The sequence below is a fragment of the Fusarium proliferatum genome (assembly GCF_900067095.1).
Source record: "Fusarium proliferatum ET1 genome assembly, contig: FPRO_scaffold008, whole genome shotgun sequence".
Classification (NCBI taxonomy): domain Eukaryota; kingdom Fungi; phylum Ascomycota; class Sordariomycetes; order Hypocreales; family Nectriaceae; genus Fusarium; species Fusarium proliferatum.
The window spans coordinates 1124036-1146147 of record NW_022194797.1 but is presented as its reverse complement, the minus strand read 5'-3'; the positions used below and the strand labels follow the sequence as shown (position 1 = coordinate 1146147).

The window sequence follows — 22112 nt, the reverse complement described above, 5'->3', positions numbered from 1 at the left end:
GAAATGGTTAGCTGTGCGATCCTACAGCGCAAGTGGCGAACAATGACTAGCTACAAGTCAATTGAGTCGTCATCAGTCTTGAATTGATCTCTTTCCAGAGCTGAACTGTTGATCTAAAGAGTAACCGAGCAGCCGAGGTAGCGATCAAATCAGGACTAGCTACAGCTTGCTCCCTTTCCAATTCAAGCTCTGAGTTGCATCCAAGGAACAACAAAGCACTTTCCCACGTCTGGACCGCTCAAGTGACCCATGGGCTGGAGCTAACAACCCCCAAGGTGCACAGCTAGTGGAGTCTCAAGAATCCTCATGAGCCACTCAATGCTCATTTCTCGACACGGCCCGGTGCCCGGAGCTAATTGCCTCTACCCACCAGCCTTATTCCAGTTAGGAGATATGGGGCACTCACCTTACCATTCTCAGATTGCCCCAGATGAATGCAACGTACCCGACCAGATCGGCGTCTGGACAACCCCGGTTGAAACGTCCTACCCCAAGTAAAGTCTGATTGTAAGGGTCCAGAGATGGGTTGCTGAGATATTGGAAGGACCTGCAGGTGACTCGCGCGGGGTCGTCCTGCGGCTGGCTGTCCGCAAGGAATAATCATGGTAACACGAGCTGCAGGTATATATAAAACTTCCCCTCACGAGGGACATTCTCTTTCTGAATCACCAAGCACGACTCGCTCACTACCCTCTTCTAATCCCATTTCCGACCTTATAACCCCGTTGCCGAAAGGACCCTCCAGTTTTAACCATGGGTTTATATACTAAACTCGCTAGCGACATTACCGAAGTCGACGTTATCATCGCTGGAGGTACGCTTGTTCTGTACCTAACTAGCTAACCCACCAACACTGCTAATTATGTGAACTAGGCGGAACAGCAGCATGTGTCGTTGCCGGGCGTCTGGCGGAGGCTGATCCAAATCTGTCTATCCTTCTGATTGAGGGCGGGCAAGACAACCGTGGGGTCGAGAGCATTGAGAACCCTGTCTTTTTCCTGGATCACTTGCTGCCAACCTCCACCACGACCTTGTTCTACAAGGCTAACAAGTCAGACAAACTGGCTGGACGCGAGTCCATCGTTCCCTGCGGTGGGACGCTTGGTGGAGGCTCGTCGATCAATTTTATGATGTACACACGTGCTCAGCGAGCAGATTTCGATTCTTGGAAGTCACCAGGATGGTCTGCCGATGAGATCTTTCCGTTTTTGAAGAAGGTATGCTTTTTGAGTTACTCTGGGGTATTCTGACACTTTGCTAATTCCGTCTAGCTTGAGACATACCATGGCCGAGGTAACCCGGAACACCACGGCTTTAACGGCCCGGTTCACATCTCTGACGGTACATACCGTTCCAAGAACCCAGAGAGCGACTTCATCAATGGTGTGTCTCAAGTCGGCTGGCCAGAGATTCACGACTTGCAAACTCTCGATGCCAACAATGGTGTTGAGCGATGGCTCCGATATGTTTCCAAGGATGGACGTCGGCAAGACACTGCTACGGCTTATCTTCACAACAAGATCGACAACAAGAAGTATCCAAACCTTCATGTTCTCGTGGAGTCAAAGGTTGTCCGTGTTCTTCTTAATGACGATAAGAAAGCTGTTGGTGTCGAATACACTCCCAACCCAGCATTCCAAGCTCAAATTACCCCAACCCAACATCCGACCTTGAGCGTCAAAGCTCGGAAGCTGGTCGTTGTTTCATGCGGTGCTCTAGGTACACCACCCGTGCTTGAGAGATCAGGCATTGGCGCCCCTGAAGTCCTAAAGAAAGCTGGGGTCGACGTAAAGGTTGACCTACCTGGTGTTGGTCACGAGTATCAGGATCACAACCTCATTCTCTATCCTTACAGAACTAATCTCCAACCCCATGAAACAGCCGACAGAATTCTCAGAAACCCCGACAAGCGCCAAGAGTTTATCAAGTCAAAGGATTCCATGTTGGGATGGAATGCGATTGATATCTCTTCTAAGCTCCGACCTTCAGAAGCCGATGTTGCTTCACTTGGGCCTGAGTTCCAGAAGGCTTGGGACCGAGACTTCAAGAATCACCCCAATCGACCTTTGATGCTAATGGGCATGATCTCTTGCTTCCTTGGAGATCCCTCGACTGTGCCTGAAGAGCAATATGTTACCGTCGGCAACTACACTGCTTACCCATACTCTCGCGGCCACGTTCACATCACTGGCGCTGGGCTCGACGACCCCCTTGACTTCGATGTTGGATTCCTCAGCGATGAGAACGACATTGACTTGAAGAAGCAGATTTGGGCTTACAAGAAGTCCCGAGAGATCATGCGTCGAACAAAGATGTATCGTGGTGAGATCGCTGCTGGTCACCCAGCATGGCCCGCAGGGTCGAAGGCAGCTTCTGTGGAGATCAACGAGGCTCTCGGTAATGTCACAGATCTCGAGTACTCGGCGGAAGACGACAAGGCCATTGAGGACTGGGTTCGACAGAATGTTGCCACGACATGGCACTCTATCTCTACCTGCAGGATGGCACCTCGTGACAAGAATGGTGTTGTGGATGAGAGACTGAATGTATATGGCACAAAGGGTCTCAAGTTGGCTGATTTGAGTATTCCTCCGGAGAATGTCGGTGCGAACACGAACAACACTGCTATTGTTGTTGGTGAGAAGGCTGCAGATATTATCATCAAGGATCTGGGCCTTGGTCCCTCTGCTAAGTTGTGAGATGGAGGTAGCTTGTTGACTAGAAGGCAGTCTTCGAAACTGACTTGGGCTTGAGCAGTGTTTGTAGGGACGTTGAGAACATGAATTTGGCTTGATATTTGGCCGCAGCGTAGCAATCAGTAACAAAAACATACAAGGTCTTGAGGCCTGAAAGCTTACTTACACAAACCAGAGATTTTTGGTGAATTGCAAGATCGAAGCCCACGCAGTTTACCATCTCAACATTAATGAAATCTATCATAGACAAAAAAACGGCCTGCAACAACGTTATTCTTTGGGGGCTTCTGGAGTTATGCACGTCCTTAGCTTTATCGTGCATCGTGTAACAGCGGGTTCGAGGAGCCATACAAGTGCCCACCACAGCACAGCCCAGTAACACTTCCACGCCAGACTTTCAGAAGTCTCCAAGAAGCGATACAGACTGTGTCCAGTGTAAAAGCAAAAAGATAACATGGGAAAACACCAAAAAAACATACAACAGCGGGGATTCGCTGGTCGTCACCGACCCAACTACTAATCCGCCGGTTAGTGGCTTGACTATGGGAGAGCAGACGGGATCCCGTATTTTCCACTACCTATGGTCGTATGTGTTAGTGATACTCTCGTCGAGACCTATAGCCTCAAGATTACGCTTAGGAGAGGATGGTTGGATCATCAACCTGCGGGCCTAACGCTACGGATTCAGCAACACTCCATAAGACATAAATCTCTGCTGGGTACCTCGACAAACTCTCCTGTGCTACTGCCAACTATGATGTCACGTAATTGCATTTGGTCTGGTTGTAGTTAATTTGTTCACCCTAATTGGCGTTCTGAACCTTAGTCAGCCTCAACAGTACTGGGTCAACCCCCTCTCGAGGGATATGCAAACACAAGATACCCTCCTGTTTCTTTTGGAGAAGCACTCGTATAAGCATTTCGGTTTATATTCTGTACATCTTAGTAAGAGTCGCCGCATTGCTATTGGCTCCGAGCTGAATTTGTGCACTGTTACGAAAAGCCTGCCAAGCCATTGTCTATAGAAATAACAGCAATCGTTGCATATCGTGTGCCAATCGCATGTGAAATTTACCAGGATCGCATCAAGTGTTCAGGGCTAATAGGCCTTCCCTTTGTGGTGTTCAATACCGAGCAGGTTGCAGTGCATTCGTATTAAAAATGGGTTTCAGTGCGACCAACAACTTTCATGAGACAGGGTTGCGACCATCTCCACATCACACATGCATGAAAATACATACGAACTACGGAGAAACGCTTTGGGGGGTTCCAGTACTAATAAAGCTCTTCATCGGTCATTCGAGACTATAGTCGTAGCCACAGCACTACATCGCTCCTATGCCGTCAGTCAAGGCAGTTTACCTTGTGTGAAGAGTGACAAGCGGCGGGCCGCTCGGGAACCAAGGGTGATCGACAAGGATGTAGCCCCAGGAGACGGAGGCGGAAACGGTGACCATCCCAATTGGCCTCGTCTATCCTGAATATTAGCCGAGTGGGGATACAGCATATGATACCACTTGAGTTACACACAAGCATGAACAGATCATAAAGAGGGGGCGTCCCAGTGTTGAGTTGCAGGTGTCCTGCAGCGCATTTATATTGTCAGCAAAATGGCTTCCCCAACTGTTCAACCAATAGCCGAACGTGCTGAAAGGCCTCATGATGTACCTGGCGTACTAGAAGCAGAGGTACCATACTCAACACTATGGATAGAAAAACATGCTGATTAAGAGTAGGACGATGGCGGAGATACTGATTCTACGTTGGACCTCGGGTCGGTCATAACGACGGATAGCCTGTGATTTCTATGCTGACAATCAGTGCAGAGAGGGTTCTTCCAGTTACATGACATCTCTCAAATCAAGCATCTTTAGCTATAGGTAAGAGGCCATAATTCGAAGTCAACTGTACCTTCTTACTAAGATTATTTAGATATGAGGTACGGCATTGCATGATTCCTGAGTAGTTGGTAGCCTAACAGCTCAGCAGCATGGCCGTCGATATCATGCATTTCATGAAGGAGCATACTTGGTGGTAAGTCTTCTCGACCATCCAAAGTTCAAGTGCAAGCCGACTAACCATACACTGTAGCCAAACGATGACGAAGAGCAGAGCCGCATGGACCTGGTTCACCATATCTACAGTCTTCTTCTTGCGGGGAAGCTTCATACAGCCCCAATCGATAAACCCCAAAGGGTCCTTGATCTGGGCACAGGTACTGGCATCTGGGCTATCGATTTTGCAGAGTAGGTTATAGCCTCTTGGTGACTAGTTGAAGCCCCATTGTTAACCTCAGGAAAGCGAGCACCCTTCAGCCGAAGTAGTTGGGACAGACCTGAGCCCCATCCAGCCTGACTGGTGAGCCATGAGCATCATGTCTTTAACTTTGCCCAGACTCATATTTCTATGCAGGGTTCCCGCCAACTGCGCTTTTGAAGTCGACGACTTTGAAGACCCGTGGGTATACAAGAAGCCGTTCGACTACATCCACGCCCGAGAGCTTGAAGGGTGCATCGGCAACGAGCAGCAGTTCTTTGATCGTGCGTTCGAGAACCTCAACAGCGGTGGTTATCTCGAACTTCAAGCCCAGCGTGGGTTCTTCATGTCAGACGATGACTCGATCAAGAAGGCCGTGAATGCAGAGGTCTGGGCTGAAGCAGTACGCGACAGCAGCAACAAATTCGGAAAGCCTATCGACTGCGCCATGAACTGGAAAGATAAGATGATAAAGGCGGGCTTCGTGGATGTCTACGAAGAGGTACGAAAGGTGAGCATTATACCTGACGAGAAAACAAGTCGTTAGCTGATCATGAGGCAGATTCCAATTGGTGCCTGGCCTAAAGATCCTGTCCTGAAGGAAGTAGGCAAATGCCAGGTTGTTCAATCATGTGCAGCCATCGACTCTTACACACCAATGCTTCTGGAAAAGGTCCTTGGATGGGGCAAAGAGGAAACCCAAGTCCTAATGGCAAAGGCCAAAGGGGAGCTCCGAAATCCCTCTATCCATCTGTATCTTCCTGTCTACTTCATCTGGGGAAGAAAGCCATAGAATTCCGACCTCTGGTTGTTAGTGCTAGATGGGACATAATTCTGAGTGGTACCCGACAGATGATGTGAAAGGCAGATTAAAAGACGAAAAGTCCACAGAACCGTGTGATCCAGGTTGCCGAGATACGATCAGATAGGACCTACATAGTAACTGCACTGTGAGCGCTTACCTGAATCTCTCTTGCTTCGCAAATCGTGACGGAAAAACTGGTTGCACTCATAAGTTCTCTGTTCGCTACCATCACCCTTGCTCAGTCCGGTTCATCGTATAGATGCTAGTAATCTTCCCATGGCCATGCAGCGATCGCCAAGCTGCGATGTTGCGCTCCTGCGATGGAAGAGCCTGCAAATCCCAATAGGCCGCCCGACCCCACTCTCTGACGAATTCATTGCCCTTGATCTTGCCGGTTTCAATCTTCTATAGTCAGATATTCAGCGATGGCGCAACGTATATGCCAGCCTAGACGCAGTTGCTGGATTGAACTAATATGTTGGCAATGGTGGGCAGCGTTTGGCTGGATGCTAACAGAGCCCACTAAACTTACAGCACCGTTAGCCACTCCACCGCTAAGGTTTCTGAGATCGCCGTTGACAGTGGCTGAAGGTGGCGCTTAACGGTAAACGATTATCTTCTGTCACCGAGGCCTGATTCTGGAACTTAGAAAGGATTGGAGATGAGTTCCTAGGGGTTCCATTCGCGCAGTTATGCGAAGCTCACGACATGAGTGGAATGGGACAGCCTCCAAATTGTGTTGGTGGAGGTCTACGATAAGGTAGGGCTGGTGTTTGGGCCGCCACCAAATGAAACAGCCCATATGGAAACTGACATCAATGTTTGAGGGAGCACAATACATAAAAAGGCATTTGCACCCATCGGTGATACTCTAGTGAGTACCTTTTTAAGTGCCTGGTCGAGGTACTCTCACACAAACAGCTTATTGATTGCGGGGTGTTTGTCCTGGTTAAGGTATACCTATGGATCCATTATAACTTCATAATGGAAGGTAACCTTCGCGGGGGATTATCCGCTAAAACCCCTGCAACACGGCACACAGGGCGTTTGTGCCCACTGAAGCGCTGGGGTTTATTTAGCGATCGCACATCAACCAACAGCACAGCCAAACTCTACCAACAGTTTCTTTGCTTTGGGCGTGCAAACGCAGCCTCGTTTACCTGAAACTCTACAAGGGTTTGTTTATCTTCTTTTCTCTTCTCCCTCTGTAATTGAGTCTTGTTACACACAGCGGAGATGAATCGGAGCTCGGCTTCAGTTTTCCCCGATAGATACCTCCCAGCAACGCAATCGACCAAAAGTTGTTTGCTCTTGCCATGAGCCAACAGGCCCAGAGCCTGATTCATTATTTTTCTTCCTACATCGCGCCCCTCGCTTCTGTCTTCCTATCAAAGGGGCGCACCTATATCTTCGAGACATTTCCCTACGATTGCCGCCGACTCCCCTCGACCTAGAACACGAATTCCGCACCATATGCCATGAATGCGAACCACGACGAGGCACCAGCCTCTTACGATGACATTGGGGTCGGTGATGCAAACCTGGAGGTGCAAAAATGCGTCAATCGCATCTACAAGGCATCTGGGAAGTATCCCTGGGACTGGCTGCCACGCGATTACGTTCCCAAGGTCGCCGCTTGGGGCACCAACGCCGCGCTCAACCTTGCCCTTGCTGTTGAAGCTGTTCACGCCCATGGATCAACGGTTACCATGGACGAATTGCGTGAGTTCCTGGTACAAAGGGCCAGAGAACGCCAGAAGTTAAGCAAGAATGGCAAGCCAGTCAAGCCCACCATGAACTCGGATTGCGCGAAGGCTAGAAAGTGGATTGAAGACAATATGGTCAACTCTCAAAGCACATCGAAACAGAACAAGCACAAACGGTCGGGCCACTATGGTGCCTTTAGGAAAGCGAGACCAAAGACATGGCGAGGGCTCACTATAGCTCAAAACAAGCAACCCCAGGATAAGCTTGACGACGATGATGACAATGACGAGGGCGATGACGATCCATTCCAAAGGATTGACTTCAGTAGAGAGATGAGTGTTCTCAGTGATATCAGCAACGTGAGCAGTGCAATCGGTCCATCCGATCGGCATCAGCACTCCCCTCCTGCACCGCCCGATCGGACTTGGGCTCATAAGCGGGACATGCCTCCTCGTATGTTTCTGTATATCTCGTTCTTGAGCTGGATCCATGACTGACACCCACTTAGCACCCTCTCCGGTCCCCAGCAAACGCTCGCGTCACGTCGAACAATTCGTATCGAAAAATATCGATGACTCCAAGGTAGCATCCAGCCTAGTCGACGCCGAGGAAGAAGCATGTCTCAGTCAAGCTGTTAGTATCACGCCCCAGATAAGCGCCGACGCTAATTTTATCTCACTCCATAGGAAACGATGATGCTCTATGCTATCAATCGCAGCCTACGAACATCATGCGAAAGGATTGAAGCTGCTGAAAACCTGAGCAACGGATACAACCAGGAGATAGACAATACCCGAAATAATCTAGCTGCAATCGACATGGAAGTCAGACATGTCCTCCAAACAGCCACGCGAGACCGAGATGAAAAACAAAAGAAAGTGAGGCAATTGAAGGACGAAAAACACAAGTTGGCCGCGATGATCGAGGACCAGGGTGGGAAGTGTTCAGAAACTCTGCAGGACTTGTACGACGGCTTTATCCTGGAATATGAGAAGGCGCAGAAGGGGCTTGAGAATGTCCAAAACACTTTGGAAGCGATGGAAGAGGAAAGTCAGAAGAATAAGCAACATCAAGATGGACAAGATAAGATCACATCTCTAGAGAAGGGCATTGCCGAACAAAAGGAGATCATTAAGCGGGAGACGAGGAGGAAGTTAGTATTCGAGACGGCCCGGTGTCGTGTGGACTACTTAGACCAACTTAGGTCAGCTCCCGACGAAAAGCTATACGCAGAGCACGAAGCGGCCATGAAAAGTCAAGAGTACTTGTCATAGCACAACTTTGGCTGCTGCAGCCAGCGCCCGGCGAAGTCTGGAGTATGTTCAAGCATTATTATTGGGTTCATGTTCGGTTTTTGAGAGCGATTGCACTGTCAAAGGCTTTATGTGGCGAATGGTTGGTAATGATAAAAAGGACTTCGTGGCTCAGTTTGGGATGGAGAACAACTTGAATTAAAACTAGAATCAAGTGCAAACGTGGGTATCTACTTCATAATAACAAGGAAACATCAAACCCTTGCCTTCATGTGGCCTTCTTATCTCACCACCTGTGCTAGATGGATGGTCGTGAGACCTGAGTTCTTCGTGGAGGGACAACAACCTTGCGTCCATCTTGGATAGTCTCTCCTTCAAAATTCTCTCGATGACCAACTTCTCAAACACTGCGACATCATCGAAATAGTCAGACTCTTCCTCATCAACGTCCCCATCTCGTCGTCTATGAGTCGCGAAGCGTAGCGGCGTTTGTGTTGGCTTGACTTTCCGAACAAAGCCTCGCCGTCGTGTGTTGTACCTCTCGGACCTGGCGCTCCAGAAGTCTTTGGCCATCTCGCCAAGTTCGAGGGTTTTCGCTGCTGTAAGCCCAGCGTGACTCACATCGACCTTGGACTTCCACTTGCCGGGCTTGTAAGTCGTGAAGCTCAGCTCTTTGATGTGATGGCGTATTCTCATGTCAAGGAAATGCCCGGAAGCTGGGAGGACCTTATCAACTAGACCCATGTCTCTTGCTTGAGAAGCGGACACGGGTAGCATAGCACGCAAAATATACTTTGCGCGCTCTGGTCCACAGCGACCGACGTAGGATAGAGAGTGATACTCAGAGCCGTAGAGTCCGAGGGTTCGATAGGCGGGATTGAGGACGACTTCGGAGCCTGCGATGACCACGTCACAAGCAGCTGCCAAGGCCACCCCGCCAGCAGCGCAGTTCCCTCTCAGCGCCGCAATAGTAGTGACGTTCTTCCGAGGGAATACGTCCAGTAGCATGTACACCACATCATCAATACGATTGATGTTCTTCCAAGACTCTGCTGCAGGGTCATCATTGGCTTCGATGACATTGAGGGCGATACCATTGCTGAAATATGAGTCGCCGCCCATGAGAACGACGGCATCAAGAGCCTCATGCAAAGCGACCCATTCAAGAGCTTCAATGAGTCGCGAACATTGAGATGTGCTCATGGCACCGTTGTAGAACTCGAAGTAGACGAAGGCGACTTGGCGCTTGCCCGCACTCGCAGCAAAATCTACCCAGATCTCTTGATGGGTTGAGTATGTTGCTTTAGACCATTCGAAGAGAGGACGTAGTGATAGTGAACTGTTCAGGGTGCTTTGGTTGATGAGGCCGAGATCGAGAAGGCCTAAGACAGCGGGGACTTTGGGCCAGAGCATCGGATCAGCCTTGCGCTTCACTCGGCGGATATGAGTGATCCAGATTCCTTGTCCATCACAGGTGGCGACGCAGACAGCCTCGTCTCTGCAACCAATGATTTGTCCAGGTCCGCGTTTGCATTTGGCATCCCTCCCAGCCTCAATCGTACCTCCGTAGACGTAGAGACCGACTCCTCCAAACAGCTTTGTGAGGCAGCCAGGCTGCGAGTCAGCAGACCTTATCTTTCGCGATATCGTCCGGGCGGGTTCGTATTGGATGTCGAAGTTGCGGTCCGCTGCCTTGAGAAGTGGTCGGCGATGTGTTGGCCCGCCGAGGAAGGGCTTGCGCAGTGTCACTGATAGGCTTTTATAATTGCGGTTGGGGACAAGGTCGACTGAGATGCCGTGAATATCCTGTTTGTCCAGCAGTGACAGTCGCGAGAGAGCTGCTGCAATGCCTGAATCGGAGAAGCCGTTAGCTGCAGAGACGATGCGGTGCAGAGCAGTAGCGGTGGCAATAATCGCTGCTTGGGTGACCTCTTTGCGGTAGAGTGTTGACTTGGAGACTCCGGGCGCGTCGATGTCGATCTTGAACTGCTCAAATGCCCAGACTGGACCAGCGTCCATCTCCTCAACAGCTTGTAAGACTGTGACGCCCCAATGCGACCGGCCGTTCTGGCTCCAGGACTGGGACTTGAGTAGTTGATCGGAGTCTATGACGTTGCCATCGTCGCCCATGAGCACCCAGTCGAGGGCGCTTGGTCCTGCGTCACCTGGCGGTCCAGGGTGGATGATGAGGGTGAGATACTTTGAGAAGATCTCGCTTGGGACTCGAGTAGTCATGAAGGGGCAGACGATGACGTTTGGTTGGAACAGAGTCGCTGCCTCGATCATGGCTTTGTCAGAGAGCGCATACTCAATCGTGACATCGTGTTTCTGACTGAGGATAAGATACAGCTGCTGAGAGAGCGAGTTGTGCGCGGTGCAGAGAAAGAGGATCTTCATGGGAGGTGTAGTAGGCAGGCGACGCTCACCCGAATCGCTCGAGCGACTGGTCTCGCTGGTACCTCGTGATAGCTTCAGTGAACCCATTGTGAGATGTTACGACGAGATACTTGGCGTAGCAGCAGGAGCAGCAGCCGGGGACGTCAGATGGCAGCATCATGGGGTTTAAGTAACAATCTCCACAGGCCAGTGAATAACTCAAGGTTGCGACCTAATGACTGACAGTGTAACGGCATCTTCGCACTAGACAGCTCAGCCGTGAACAAACGCGCATGTGTCACTGAATCATACCCATTAACAAACAGTGATTCATTGGCTCAATGAAAGATGGCTACAATTTCGGTGGCTGATGATCTATCGGAACTCTCGCGACTTAACCAGGATGGGCAAACAACTTGCAGCACGGACGCAGCCATCACAATTGAAGATCGAACTATGGCGACAGACTTTGTGTTTCATTGGATCGTAATCTCACTTTTGGCTTCATTATTTCAGGTGATGGGTGCCCCTTGCAGTTGCTTTGGCTTTCCAAGGGAGATTACCTGGCGCTTGGTGTTGGGGCTTTACCGCGAGTGTGAATTGATCGACACGGCTGAGTGGTTAGCGGAGCTGAGCTTTGCTTGCTGTTGATCACAGGTCCCCGGTTTCTGGGTCGAAATGTATCGCAGCAAATCACTGAATGGAGACTTAAATCACGCAGGCTGATCAGTGCACGAGTAGACGAGGTGCCCTGCAGTAAATGGAGAGGCCCAGAAGTGAGGGACAGAGCGCGCCCTATCTTATCAGGCTTTCGCTCAGACGCGCCAAACACCAAATTATGATGTCAGAAAGATTCCATATCACAAAGCCTTGCACCCTCTTTTAAGTGCCACAAGAAGCCATGCGACCCAAGCACAGCGATATGACTCAAGTCAGAGCCCAAGGGATAAATTAGTCCAACCGTTGGGTTCTGAGGCCTTTCGTGCTGGAGGCAGTGATACGCGTCGGCGAAAGAATACGGAAATTGGTAATTCCGGTTATTTGTTTGTGGTGGAGAGAGCGGAGCGATCGCGCCAAAAGTCAAAACAGCCCTTCACGATGCAGGGTAAGTTGATCGACATTCTCGACTTTTCCAAGCATGGAGCTAAATGTCCTCCCCACGCTCCCATTGCATGATAAGTGGTGATCTCATGACTGTTATCACAAAAAGGGAGAATTGGGCGAATTGGCTTCGCTGGATTTGGAGCGTTTGCAGGTTTAGTAGTGTTTTCATGCAACTTCATGGCTGCGGAACAATTGCCGACTCAAGGGATGACGCTTGATTGACCTTGGTCACAGCAAGTAGTGTCGCCGTAGGGAAAGCAAATTGTCGCCCTGAAGTGACAGAATCGCAAGTGCAGTATGACCAGCAAGTTGCACCCCGAATCAACTTGATATCACACCATTCCTGCTACATTATTTAGTTCTTGCTGGTGTTTCTTGATTAAAGTCTTCGTTTAGTACGGTACAGTGTTGTCAATTGTTATCGATAACGCCAAAATTGACTTGCGGGGCTCAATCACGGGACTGAGCCAGATAGCGGAGAGCTTCCGCTTTCTATTCCGTGGCCATGAGATTGGTTGAGACTACAGCCACCTAAAAATAGCGGCTTCAACACTGATGGCTTTCATGACTTGGGTCTCGGCCTCGGCCTCTAAACACATGGTATAAGTTGGCTCAAATTCGGCATGAAAACTTAGCCATCCTCTGGGGATATAATTGCAGGTGATTCCAGTTTCTCTGAAGTGCCTAGCTTGATATGCCAGCCATCCATCATATCTACACGCTGCTCAAAACACAAAATACTCACTAAGTATGAGCGCTAATAGCACGGAACCTGACACTTGGCTAATCAGTAGTGGCTACTTAGACTCTGAATGAGTATCTGGAAATATCATAACGCTGTTTATGTTATCTAAAGCACCCTTGTCAACATTTTGTGTCTCGATAGCAATGAAATCTTGCCATAGAAGACTCAGATACCCCAATATCTTCCATATAAATAAGAAGCCAATTATAGCGTCACATCGTAGAGTCACAGTATAAAGCTCCGGTGGAAGTCGATGGAACCACAGCAGGTGACATGACTAGATCTGAGCAGGGAGTTGTGCCGTTCCTAGACGGCATACATAATAGATCTCGCGCTATCAATGCGTAAAGTAGTCTAGTGGGAGCAACATCAGTCTAAAAGGATATCAGAACATCATATCTGCAGTTGACAAAAAGAGCTGTGGCGGGATTCAAAATATTGGACGAGTTTCCATACCTACTGTTTCCAATATTCACTTCTTATGGTGATTAAAAGCTCCTCGTCATGGGACTCAACCACAAATACAATGAAGACATCGCAACACCGTGCATGCCAGATTACTATAGCATGAATGCTCCTGACCATTCTATCTCATCATTCCTTGCGGTTGGTAGGAGGACTTTCGGAGAAAAGGGGATGATCCCCCGCTCGTCATCGTGTTGCATTGGCAATAGCGGCACAGATATTCGATACCCGCCATTGTAACAGTAAGATCCTCCATGACATGATCTTCCACCAACGAGATATAGGGCATGCTGGTTGCAACTTCATGACAGACCTTGAGACAGCATCAATTTGCCCCCTTTGGTTTGCCTCCTTCCCAAATTCTCACTTCCCCCGTAAATGTTGAGAGTCCGTCGGACTTTATGACGGCACTTGCGACTCCAGCTGATGGCAAAAAGTTCATCCCTCAGCTCAACAAGTCCTGGGTATGTATAACACGAACCCCACGAAACGAAGCTAAGACCGTCATGGGATCTTTCTACAGCGCGGAAAGGGCGTCAGGTAATAATAGAACACATATATACAGCAGCGGGGATCTAGAGATTATTCTGGGCTAGCGACTGGCGGAAAGTTTATATGGATTCCCGAAGTGTCGGAATCCCTAGATCCTCCAGACACGGGGACCCATAACGGGACGGCTTCCCCTAGCAGGCTTGCCCTGACCAGTCTTCACCGTCAATCGTGAGATTCCAGGTTCGCAAGTCAGATAAGGAGTAAGATCATCGGCTTTCACGGGCATCGGTCGTCGGGGATAGAACACTGGTATTTTCTAGCTAATGTTTTGCCCCATTGAAAAGCGATACAGGCAGACAGGATCAAGCCTGGCGATTCTCAGCTCCCTCCCGCGGGTGTCGGCGGTCGCAAACACCGACCTGTAAAGGTTTAGCGCCCCAAGGCTCGAGTTTGAGATTTGCTCAGCTCATCTTTATGTAATCGGACAATGCTTGAATGCCAAGGAACTTTGACATTGATAGAACATGGTATCGAGATGACATTAGAGCTTTCCCAAGTGTCAGTTTGATGAACTGATCTCGCATGGTAATTAACTTTCTAGGAATTAACGTATTTCCCACTAACGCATGCAGAGGTGCTGTTCAGTCAGCCTCCAGCGATAAGCTTATTTGTGGCCCCTGCCAAGATCGCAAGCCCCTAAAGTTGACAGCGAACTCTAAGCAAGGCAACCTCAATTTCTGCAATCAAGGATACGCAAGTTCTTCCAACAACTCGCATACGTAACATTTGCTATGCGCTTAATGCACCCAATGTCATTCGATGGAAGTTTACGGCTGTTTTACAGGCTGTTTGTTCACACCATCTGCCATTGAAAGTTGCGTATTGTTGAAACCGTAGCTGTCTCGAGTACAGCAGGGTCGCAGTGGAAGCCCATACGAAAATTGTGATGATTCAACATTATGAATCAGTACAGTTCAATCCCCGTGGGAGGAATCTGGGGCCACGGAGTAATATCTTCTAAATGGCCTAGTAAAGGACCAAGTTTCGCAATGCAAAAGTCGTGCTAGTCTCCATTGCGCTTGGATCTGATCGAGCTCCCAGTAAACCGGGACCTGACTAGTCTACCGTCCGTATGCCACCGCAAGAGTTGCTCTTTGGGTATCGGCCCATGCTAAAGTTTGACATCAAACGTCCTGTAGGCACTAACTGTGGTTCATCCCGTGGTGAGGGGCCGCTCAAGCCATAAACTTCAAGGTCAGTTTCACTTTCCACGAAAAACATGTTCGCCGAACAAAACAAAACAGTGTCAGGCACCTTGGCGCTCACATTTGTTCTGAAGATCAGTTCATGTGGTTCGATAAAATGCCGTGCGTCGTTGTAGCACCGCTTTAGGATCTTCTCGACAAAAGTTGTTGAAACATACTGAAAACTGCTTGAACCTCGCCTCCTACCACCACAAATCATGAATTTTGCAAATTCGATGACCTCGTCTAGGTTCGTTTAAGGTTAACAATAATAGACTGCTCAGCGGTCAACTTAATTTGGTGAAGCTATGATCACCAGCCAGGGGCCGCCCCCCCCACTATCAGTACCTCAAAAAGACATCGTTTCCAGACCCCTACCGCCAAGAAGCCTTGAGCCCCCCTGATTGAAATGAGCGTTTCATGGCCTCGCCTTACCTCAATCAGCGCCGTGAGAATCGCCGCGAGAATCGACTCAGGCTGGATCCGCCACGGCGTTGTTGGAGCTGGAGAACTATGATTGAAGCAGGAAAAGGAACGGATAGTTCAACCAATTGAGTTTTATTTGATCAGCCATGGCTCAGAGTCAATCTACCCGTCTTTGAAGCATATTTTTTAGGTTGTTTTGTCGTGGTTTGTGAACGAGCCTAAACGAGCTGTCAACAACCTTAGTTAAATTAAACAGCGTTGTTGATTGGTGCAATAACATTTCATCCACTGAAACATCCCCTAGAATACGGCTGCCACCCGCCGCACTCTGTAACAACAGGTCTGATCGAGATGGCGAAGCGAAGACCACCAACATGACCGGGTTCTTTTGCCTATGGAGAAGAAATGTTTTTCCCATCTTGGCGTTTTGAATTGAATGAGCTGGGGCTTTAGGCGCTCCAAGGACCAAGGATATTCTTCCACCGGACGAAAAACTGGCTCTCTCTGGCGTAAGGCCGAGTGCCGCGCCGTGCAGAATGGATATCCCCTGTGCGGCGCCAAAGATTGATGGTAGGGAGACTCGAGATCCAGAATCTATAAAGATATCGCATGTCCTCCGTCCTTCTCGACCTTTTCCCTTCTCATCACCATCAACAGATCTTCATCTTCTTTCATTCACTTCAGTCTTTCTTTCGAAGAGCTAGTCTCTCGTTCCTTTCGTTCCAATTCAACCGAGCCAGTCTCCAGCACTACCAATCAGTTTACTATCCCTCAAACCAACCAACTCTTTTCAAAATGAAGTTCTCCGCTCTCGCCCTCGCTGCCCTCTCGCAGGTCGCCTCTGCCCACTACTTCTTCGACGTCAGCGCTCTCAACGGTGCCGAGTCCAAGTCCTTCCAGTACATCCGTGACTTCACCCGTCCTACCAAGTACAACCCCATCAAGTTCTCCTCCAACCCTTCCGCCGACATCCGCGACAACTCTTTCGCTGATGGTGAGGACATCATCTGCAACCAGGGTGCCACCGGAACCGGTGGTAACACTGAGGTCCTCGAGGTCAAGGGCGGCGATGTCATGACCTTCAAGCTCGCTGTCGGTGCCAAGATGGGTCACCCCGGACCTACTCTGGCCTACATGTCCGCCGCTGGTGGCGACGTCAAGTCCTACAAGGGTGACGGTGACTGGTTCAAGATCATGGAGGAGGGTGTCTGCAACGCCGGTGGTGACTTCACCAAGGACGCTTGGTGCAACTACGACGCCACCTCTTTCGACGTCAAGATTCCCCAGGGTACCCCCAACGGCGAGTACCTCCTCCGAGTTGAGCACATCGGTGTCCACCGATCTCACGTCAACCAGCCCGAGCACTACGTCTCCTGCGCTCAGGTCAAGGTTACCGGTGGCTCCGACGGCACTGTCGACGCCGAGATGGTCAAGTTCCCCGGTGCCTACAAGGACACCGATGAGTACGCCAACTTCTCCATCTACAACGGTGCTAAGGCCTTCCCCATGCCCGGCCCCAAGGTCTGGGACGGTGCCGCTTCCGCTGGTGGCTCTACCGGTGGCTCTACCGGTGGCAACACCGAGGCTCCCGCTTCTACCCCCGCTCCCGAGGCCGGTAACGGTCAGCAGACCGGTGGTGAGCAGGCCGCTCCCTCTGCCGCTCCCGAGGCTGGCAACAACAACGGTCAGAACGGTGGCTTCCAGGGCGGCAACCAGGGTGGCTTCCCCGGTGCCGCCAACCAGCAGTTCCAGGGACAGGCTGGTTCCAACGGCTCTCCCTGCTCTGCTTAGGCGAGCAACCTTTTTTCTTGGGAGACGCTGTAGTGTTTTGTTTTAGTGAAGGGGGGAAGTTGAAGCAAAGGTGGAAGAGTTGAAGTGGTGGTTGGTCAACCTTGTATAAAAGAGTCCTGTTGATCGTTTCAAAACACTTAGATGAAGAGGGGATAGTCTGGTACTGTGCTCATAGTTTTTAGCTTTGTCTGTTTAATACGAAGCAGTCTTAGGACAAATCGTTGCTCCACTCATTCGCAAGTGACCTATTCCTACGCTATCTAATCCTTGACAATCCTTCAACCTATCTGTAAAGTGTCTTGCTAATTACCTAGTCTGAGTAATGACTGCTTTTTGTTATTCTTTAGTTGCTTGCTTATGTTCTCATGGATCATGACTGGGATACAAGCTCCACTGTCAGGACCATGCTTGCCTTTGTTTCGTTTCGCAACCTGAATCTTGGCAGCAAAACGTACACTCGGTAGTTGATGCCAGAACTATCCGTGCTCAACGCCTCGAAAGGGCTGTCAACTTAGTGCGAAGCGTGTTAGAGAACGAAGAAATAACAAAGCAAATCATCACTATTAAGAGTAAACATCTTGATCTTGAACATTTGTAGTTTAGGTCCCAAAAAACCATCGTCACATTTCCTCACTGGCCAACGGTATCATCATGTGCCGAAGTGATAAAGTCTGCCATGTGAATGGGCCACCAATCATTCTTTTGTGATACTGGACGCTGAACATGCAATATCGAACCAAAAAATCCTGACCCGATTGAACGATACTATTTATTTATGCGAGTGAAAAACTGATCTAGCCTCCATCGAGAAGTGCCCGAGCCGCATGACGTCAAGCATAAGCAGCGTGAGACACTCAAAACATGTTTGTATCAAACCCTCAACACCGTGAAACGTCCTTCATCCTGACATTCATCCCAATGGCCCAACCAAACAAATTTGATCGCCAAGGAATCTTGACAGACACTTCACTTCCAGAAGTTTACAGCAAGCTGGTTGAATTGGCCGAAGAGTTCTCTGTACTTGGTGAAATCGATACCGCCAAAGACTTAGTATCACTGCTCCTCCAGGATACTACCTCTCAATGGCAGCGCAAGCAGCTCCATCACTTTGAGCCATTCTTTGCGGCTGCACACATATGGCCTGATGAAATCCCGGAGAAGGAAAGAAGTGAAGCAGTATCTGACAAGACTGCATCCAAGCACTCCCTCGACATCGACGATACCGAGGAACAAGATGGCAAAGGCAACTTTCAGGAGCAGATAAAGAAGGTCCATCAATATGGCGCGGACGGTTCAAGCTTGGCTGATGCCCTATCCAGTGCCTTCAGATTGGCCTCAAAGCAGAGCTCCGACCTGGAAGAAGTCCAGAACAATTCAAGAGTTCAAGAAGTTCTGGAACTCATCGCCCAGAACTTATACAAGCGAGGGATTATCTCGCGCCTTGCTGGGCGCCATGATCTCAGTGGACTGCTAGCTACTGGTGTATTGGCCCGAAAAGTCCCTGTTGACAAGAGGAAAATCGAGGCCCTTGGCAAAGACGTCGTTGTGACATTCGCAGAGCGTTTTAGCAAGGGTCGAAAACCACTAGATATAGAGTCGAAACCCATGAAGGACGTGCTTTTGGAGCTTGAACGGAACACGAAGCCCAAGTCCCTCAGCTACTGGGAAGAGATGGAACAAGATCCTCCAGAAACACTTTTCAATCTGCCACCGGCTACAGATGAGCAGATATCATCACTGGAGAAGAGACTGAAAGTAACACTACCAGATGACTACAAGGAGTTTCTGAAGATCACCAATGGATTTGGAGGCACATGGAACGGCTTTCATCTCGACCCTCCTCTCCATAGCGTCGACGATGTCCAATGGTCTGATCCTTTATTTGAAGTCCCTTATGTTCAATTTCATAAAAACATCAGTGGAGTACTCGTGCTGGATCTACCAAAGAGAGATGACTGGCCAAACTCCGGCCCAAATATTGAAATTGGCCGTGAAGATGTTCTCGGCATTCTACTAATCACACCCGATTGTACCAAGAAAGTTTTGGAAGCATACGACACAGCATTGGAAGGGTCGGATATCTCGGAAGATGACAGGAAGCAGGAGATGAAGGTCATTGAAGCGCATTATGGAAGCTACGATGAGATGAAGAAGTTGGACTGGGCTACTATTGAGTTTCATGATTCGGAGGACATTCCATGCGGGACGTTTCGGCAGTTTCTTGAGAACAGATTGCGTCGAACAACGACTGTGGGGTACCCGGATGAAAACTCAAAGGAGGCTGGAAGTCTGGCTTATAGCTGCTTGGCTGATAATTCTTAAGCGAACAAGGAAGATATCAACATCCATGCCAGGCAACAGGGTTGCAAAGATTTGTCACGTACACGTGTCAGTTACGGAGGCTCATAAGTAACAAAGTATCAATTTCAATTCGCAAATGGTGTATTTAATCCTACGCTGCAAACAAAGTTCCGTCCGTCCCATGTTGATATATGCAATTTGGCTCCGAAAGATGCCGCCGTCCATTGTCCCAATTTTATCCGTGCCAGCGACTCCCTGAATCCGTTTTTATCCCTAAGCAAAATCCGTGCCACCCATGTTTTCATTCCTTCATGATCCGTTGCTTCCATAAACCGTAAGTATCCAAATTTTGTAAGTAGGACTAGCTACTGCTTCTCAATTAGATGTAGCCAGCTACATAACAGCACATCCACCAGAGGGTGAAGGTGAACGGCTCCTCTTCCCTCGCTGAGAATGGCTCTTTGTTTGCTTGGGCCTCGACGATCGCTGGTCAGTCTTGCCCGTGCGTGTAGAGTATTGATCATAGGGCTTGCTAGCGGTTGAGCGTTGGCCGTATGCCTTGCTTGTATGGCTATGCGTTGTTGAGCGCTTGTCATATGTCTTGGTTGGACGTTGAAGCCTGAGCCACCAGCAGACTTCTTCCTCAATACCAGACAAGATGGCGGTGAGTCTTTGCTGCCACGGGGCGAATGTGAAAGATTTGCCAAGGCTGGGCTTCGATGTCTTGGCTTTCGACAGGGGATACAATAACTGACCCCGGATTTCGTCTCGGTAGAGCGGCAAGTTCTTTGCTGTGATAAGGTTAGATGGATTTGCTGATTGCAGGGGTTGACTCACGGGCTGGGTCTGTGTACTTGGTCTGGCCCTTTGCCGAATTGAACAGGGCTGTCAACGTGTTTGCACCTCTGACAGCAGTATCGCACATTCTCTTCTTATCGTTCTTCAACTTGGTACGATCTTTGTGCTGTTTGGGCAGCTTGATGTCTTCAATTGCATCGACAACATCAGCGAGATAGTTGATGATGGATATCAACACCGCCCTCCCCAGCAAATCGCTGTATCCACTCACACCATCTGAGCGTCGTGGAATGCGATGGGCATGCTGAGGAAAATGAATATGATCGCTTGTTCGGTCTTTCATTATGGCTATTAAAAAAAGAGGTAAGTAGAGATGAATGAATAGATAGATAGATAGATAGATTAATTAAGCATTATACTAGTAAGAATAAGGATAGAATGAGATGATCCAAATGAGAACCGTTTGGTGAATAGGCAGCCGCCCGCTTTTATAGCCAGACCGACGTTGTTTACGGAGGACCATCCCGGGGCCTTGTCCAGTCTCTCGATGTGGTGGTTTATACATGGAGAAGGCCAGAGCAAGGATGCCAATTAGAGAGAGGTCATTTCTCAACATTGTACGGTTACTAACGTAGTGGAGGTCTGTAACACGTTCAACGGGGCTCATGCACCAGAATAGTGGTCTGCAGCCTCATGTAGCCAACAACGATGAACTGTTACGCGGCCAACATGCCATGAAGAACGGGTCCATGGACCAAACCAGACTTTTGCATGTCTTAGCCTGTGGATTTGGGTAAGATGGCATGCGAGTTCGAGCTGATTTGGCCATGCATGCAACGTAAAGCGGCTGTATAGTTTGCCAGGGGTGTATGCTTGTCTATGATCAAGACGATCCCTTTGCTTTTGGCCCAAGTCAAAAAAGCTTGACATCGGAGTCCACTATAGCGCCTAATAGTGGAGATGCCCACTGGAGGGCCTCGATTTTGGGTCTCCATGTGCCGGGTTTAACTTAGCTCAGTGTCGTGCTGTGCTGCGCTGGCAGAGCGTTCCGGTCGAATCAGATCATGGATACTTGCACAAATCGCCACAATTTGCATGACAATCGTTGTGCAGAAAAATTCTCATCAGAAATTCGCTGTTACACAAGTCACTAGCCACATGTTTTATATGGATCAGGTGACCTATTCGTTGCTGTGAGTGAGTCAAGCTGCCAAGAATAGGACAGCAAGTCATCCCAAGTCGAAAATTTTGAGGGATCCAAGCTCTACCAGCACCAGCACCAGCACATGTCAATTCGAATTTTGCTGGCTCTGACTCAGAATTTGCGTTTCAGAAAAATAGTTGTGTTGTCAATTTGTGCGCTGTGTGACTGTTACACTCGCTAAACCACTGCGGGCGCACTTATACCTGTCCCTTCGGCCCTGACGGCAAGGAAACGAAACAATTGTCTGTTCTGTCCTGTTCTGTTCAAAATGGATTTCTGTGCATGCATTTCTCTGCATAGCATATGCATAGCACATCATCCATGTTATACATGAGTTGTGCAGATCGCTCTCATGTCATGTCCCCTGCATGAAACGGACGGCATACATAACTGATCGCCGACATCGTTTTTGCCTAAATACATAAACTTCAGCTTGCACGCTTCAGTAC

The 22112-nt window shown here is 49.2% G+C and overlaps 7 protein-coding genes and 1 non-coding gene across 8 annotated transcripts; 5 read left to right on the top strand and 3 right to left on the bottom strand.

Moving 5' to 3' along the window:
• Positions 1-753: 753 nt before the first annotated feature.
• On the top strand, positions 754-2699 carry FPRO_14126 (uncharacterized protein; the record flags this gene model as incomplete). Its single annotated transcript, XM_031219116.1, has 3 exons — positions 754-814; positions 874-1217; positions 1272-2699. The coding sequence occupies 3 exons, from the start codon at positions 754-756 to the stop codon at positions 2697-2699; spliced, it is 1833 nt and encodes a 610-aa protein (XP_031084907.1).
• A 469-nt stretch (positions 2700-3168) lies between these two features.
• Positions 3169-3284, bottom strand: rrna25. The gene has a single exon (XR_004093486.1). It is a non-coding gene; the product is annotated as a ribosomal RNA (ribosomal RNA).
• A 1022-nt stretch (positions 3285-4306) lies between these two features.
• FPRO_14125 (uncharacterized protein) lies at positions 4307-5745 on the top strand (the record flags this gene model as incomplete). Its single annotated transcript, XM_031219115.1, has 9 exons — positions 4307-4384; positions 4433-4470; positions 4523-4576; positions 4629-4635; positions 4686-4730; positions 4788-4942; positions 4998-5054; positions 5109-5463; positions 5515-5745. The coding sequence occupies 9 exons, from the start codon at positions 4307-4309 to the stop codon at positions 5743-5745; spliced, it is 1020 nt and encodes a 339-aa protein (XP_031084906.1).
• Positions 5746-7235: 1490 nt separating this feature from the next.
• FPRO_14124 (uncharacterized protein) lies at positions 7236-8738 on the top strand (the record flags this gene model as incomplete). Its single annotated transcript, XM_031219113.1, has 4 exons — positions 7236-7917; positions 7973-8097; positions 8151-8617; positions 8669-8738. The coding sequence occupies 4 exons, from the start codon at positions 7236-7238 to the stop codon at positions 8736-8738; spliced, it is 1344 nt and encodes a 447-aa protein (XP_031084905.1).
• A 189-nt stretch (positions 8739-8927) lies between these two features.
• FPRO_14123 (uncharacterized protein) lies at positions 8928-11201 on the bottom strand (the record flags this gene model as incomplete). The annotated part of the gene is made up of 1 exon (XM_031219112.1): positions 8928-11201. One exon carries the CDS (start codon positions 11199-11201, stop codon positions 8928-8930), a length of 2274 nt encoding a protein of 757 aa, XP_031084904.1.
• A 5163-nt stretch (positions 11202-16364) lies between these two features.
• Positions 16365-17360, top strand: FPRO_14122 (uncharacterized protein; the record flags this gene model as incomplete). Its single annotated transcript, XM_031219111.1, has 1 exon — positions 16365-17360. The coding sequence occupies one exon, from the start codon at positions 16365-16367 to the stop codon at positions 17358-17360; it is 996 nt and encodes a 331-aa protein (XP_031084903.1).
• Positions 17361-18278: 918 nt separating this feature from the next.
• Positions 18279-19682, top strand: FPRO_14121 (uncharacterized protein; the record flags this gene model as incomplete). The annotated part of the gene is made up of 1 exon (XM_031219110.1): positions 18279-19682. The coding sequence occupies one exon, from the start codon at positions 18279-18281 to the stop codon at positions 19680-19682; it is 1404 nt and encodes a 467-aa protein (XP_031084902.1).
• Positions 19683-20054: 372 nt separating this feature from the next.
• Positions 20055-20802, bottom strand: FPRO_14120 (uncharacterized protein; the record flags this gene model as incomplete). The annotated part of the gene is made up of 2 exons (XM_031219109.1): positions 20055-20452; positions 20499-20802. 2 exons carry the CDS (start codon positions 20800-20802, stop codon positions 20055-20057), a joined length of 702 nt encoding a protein of 233 aa, XP_031084901.1.
• Positions 20803-22112: the final 1310 nt, after the last annotated feature.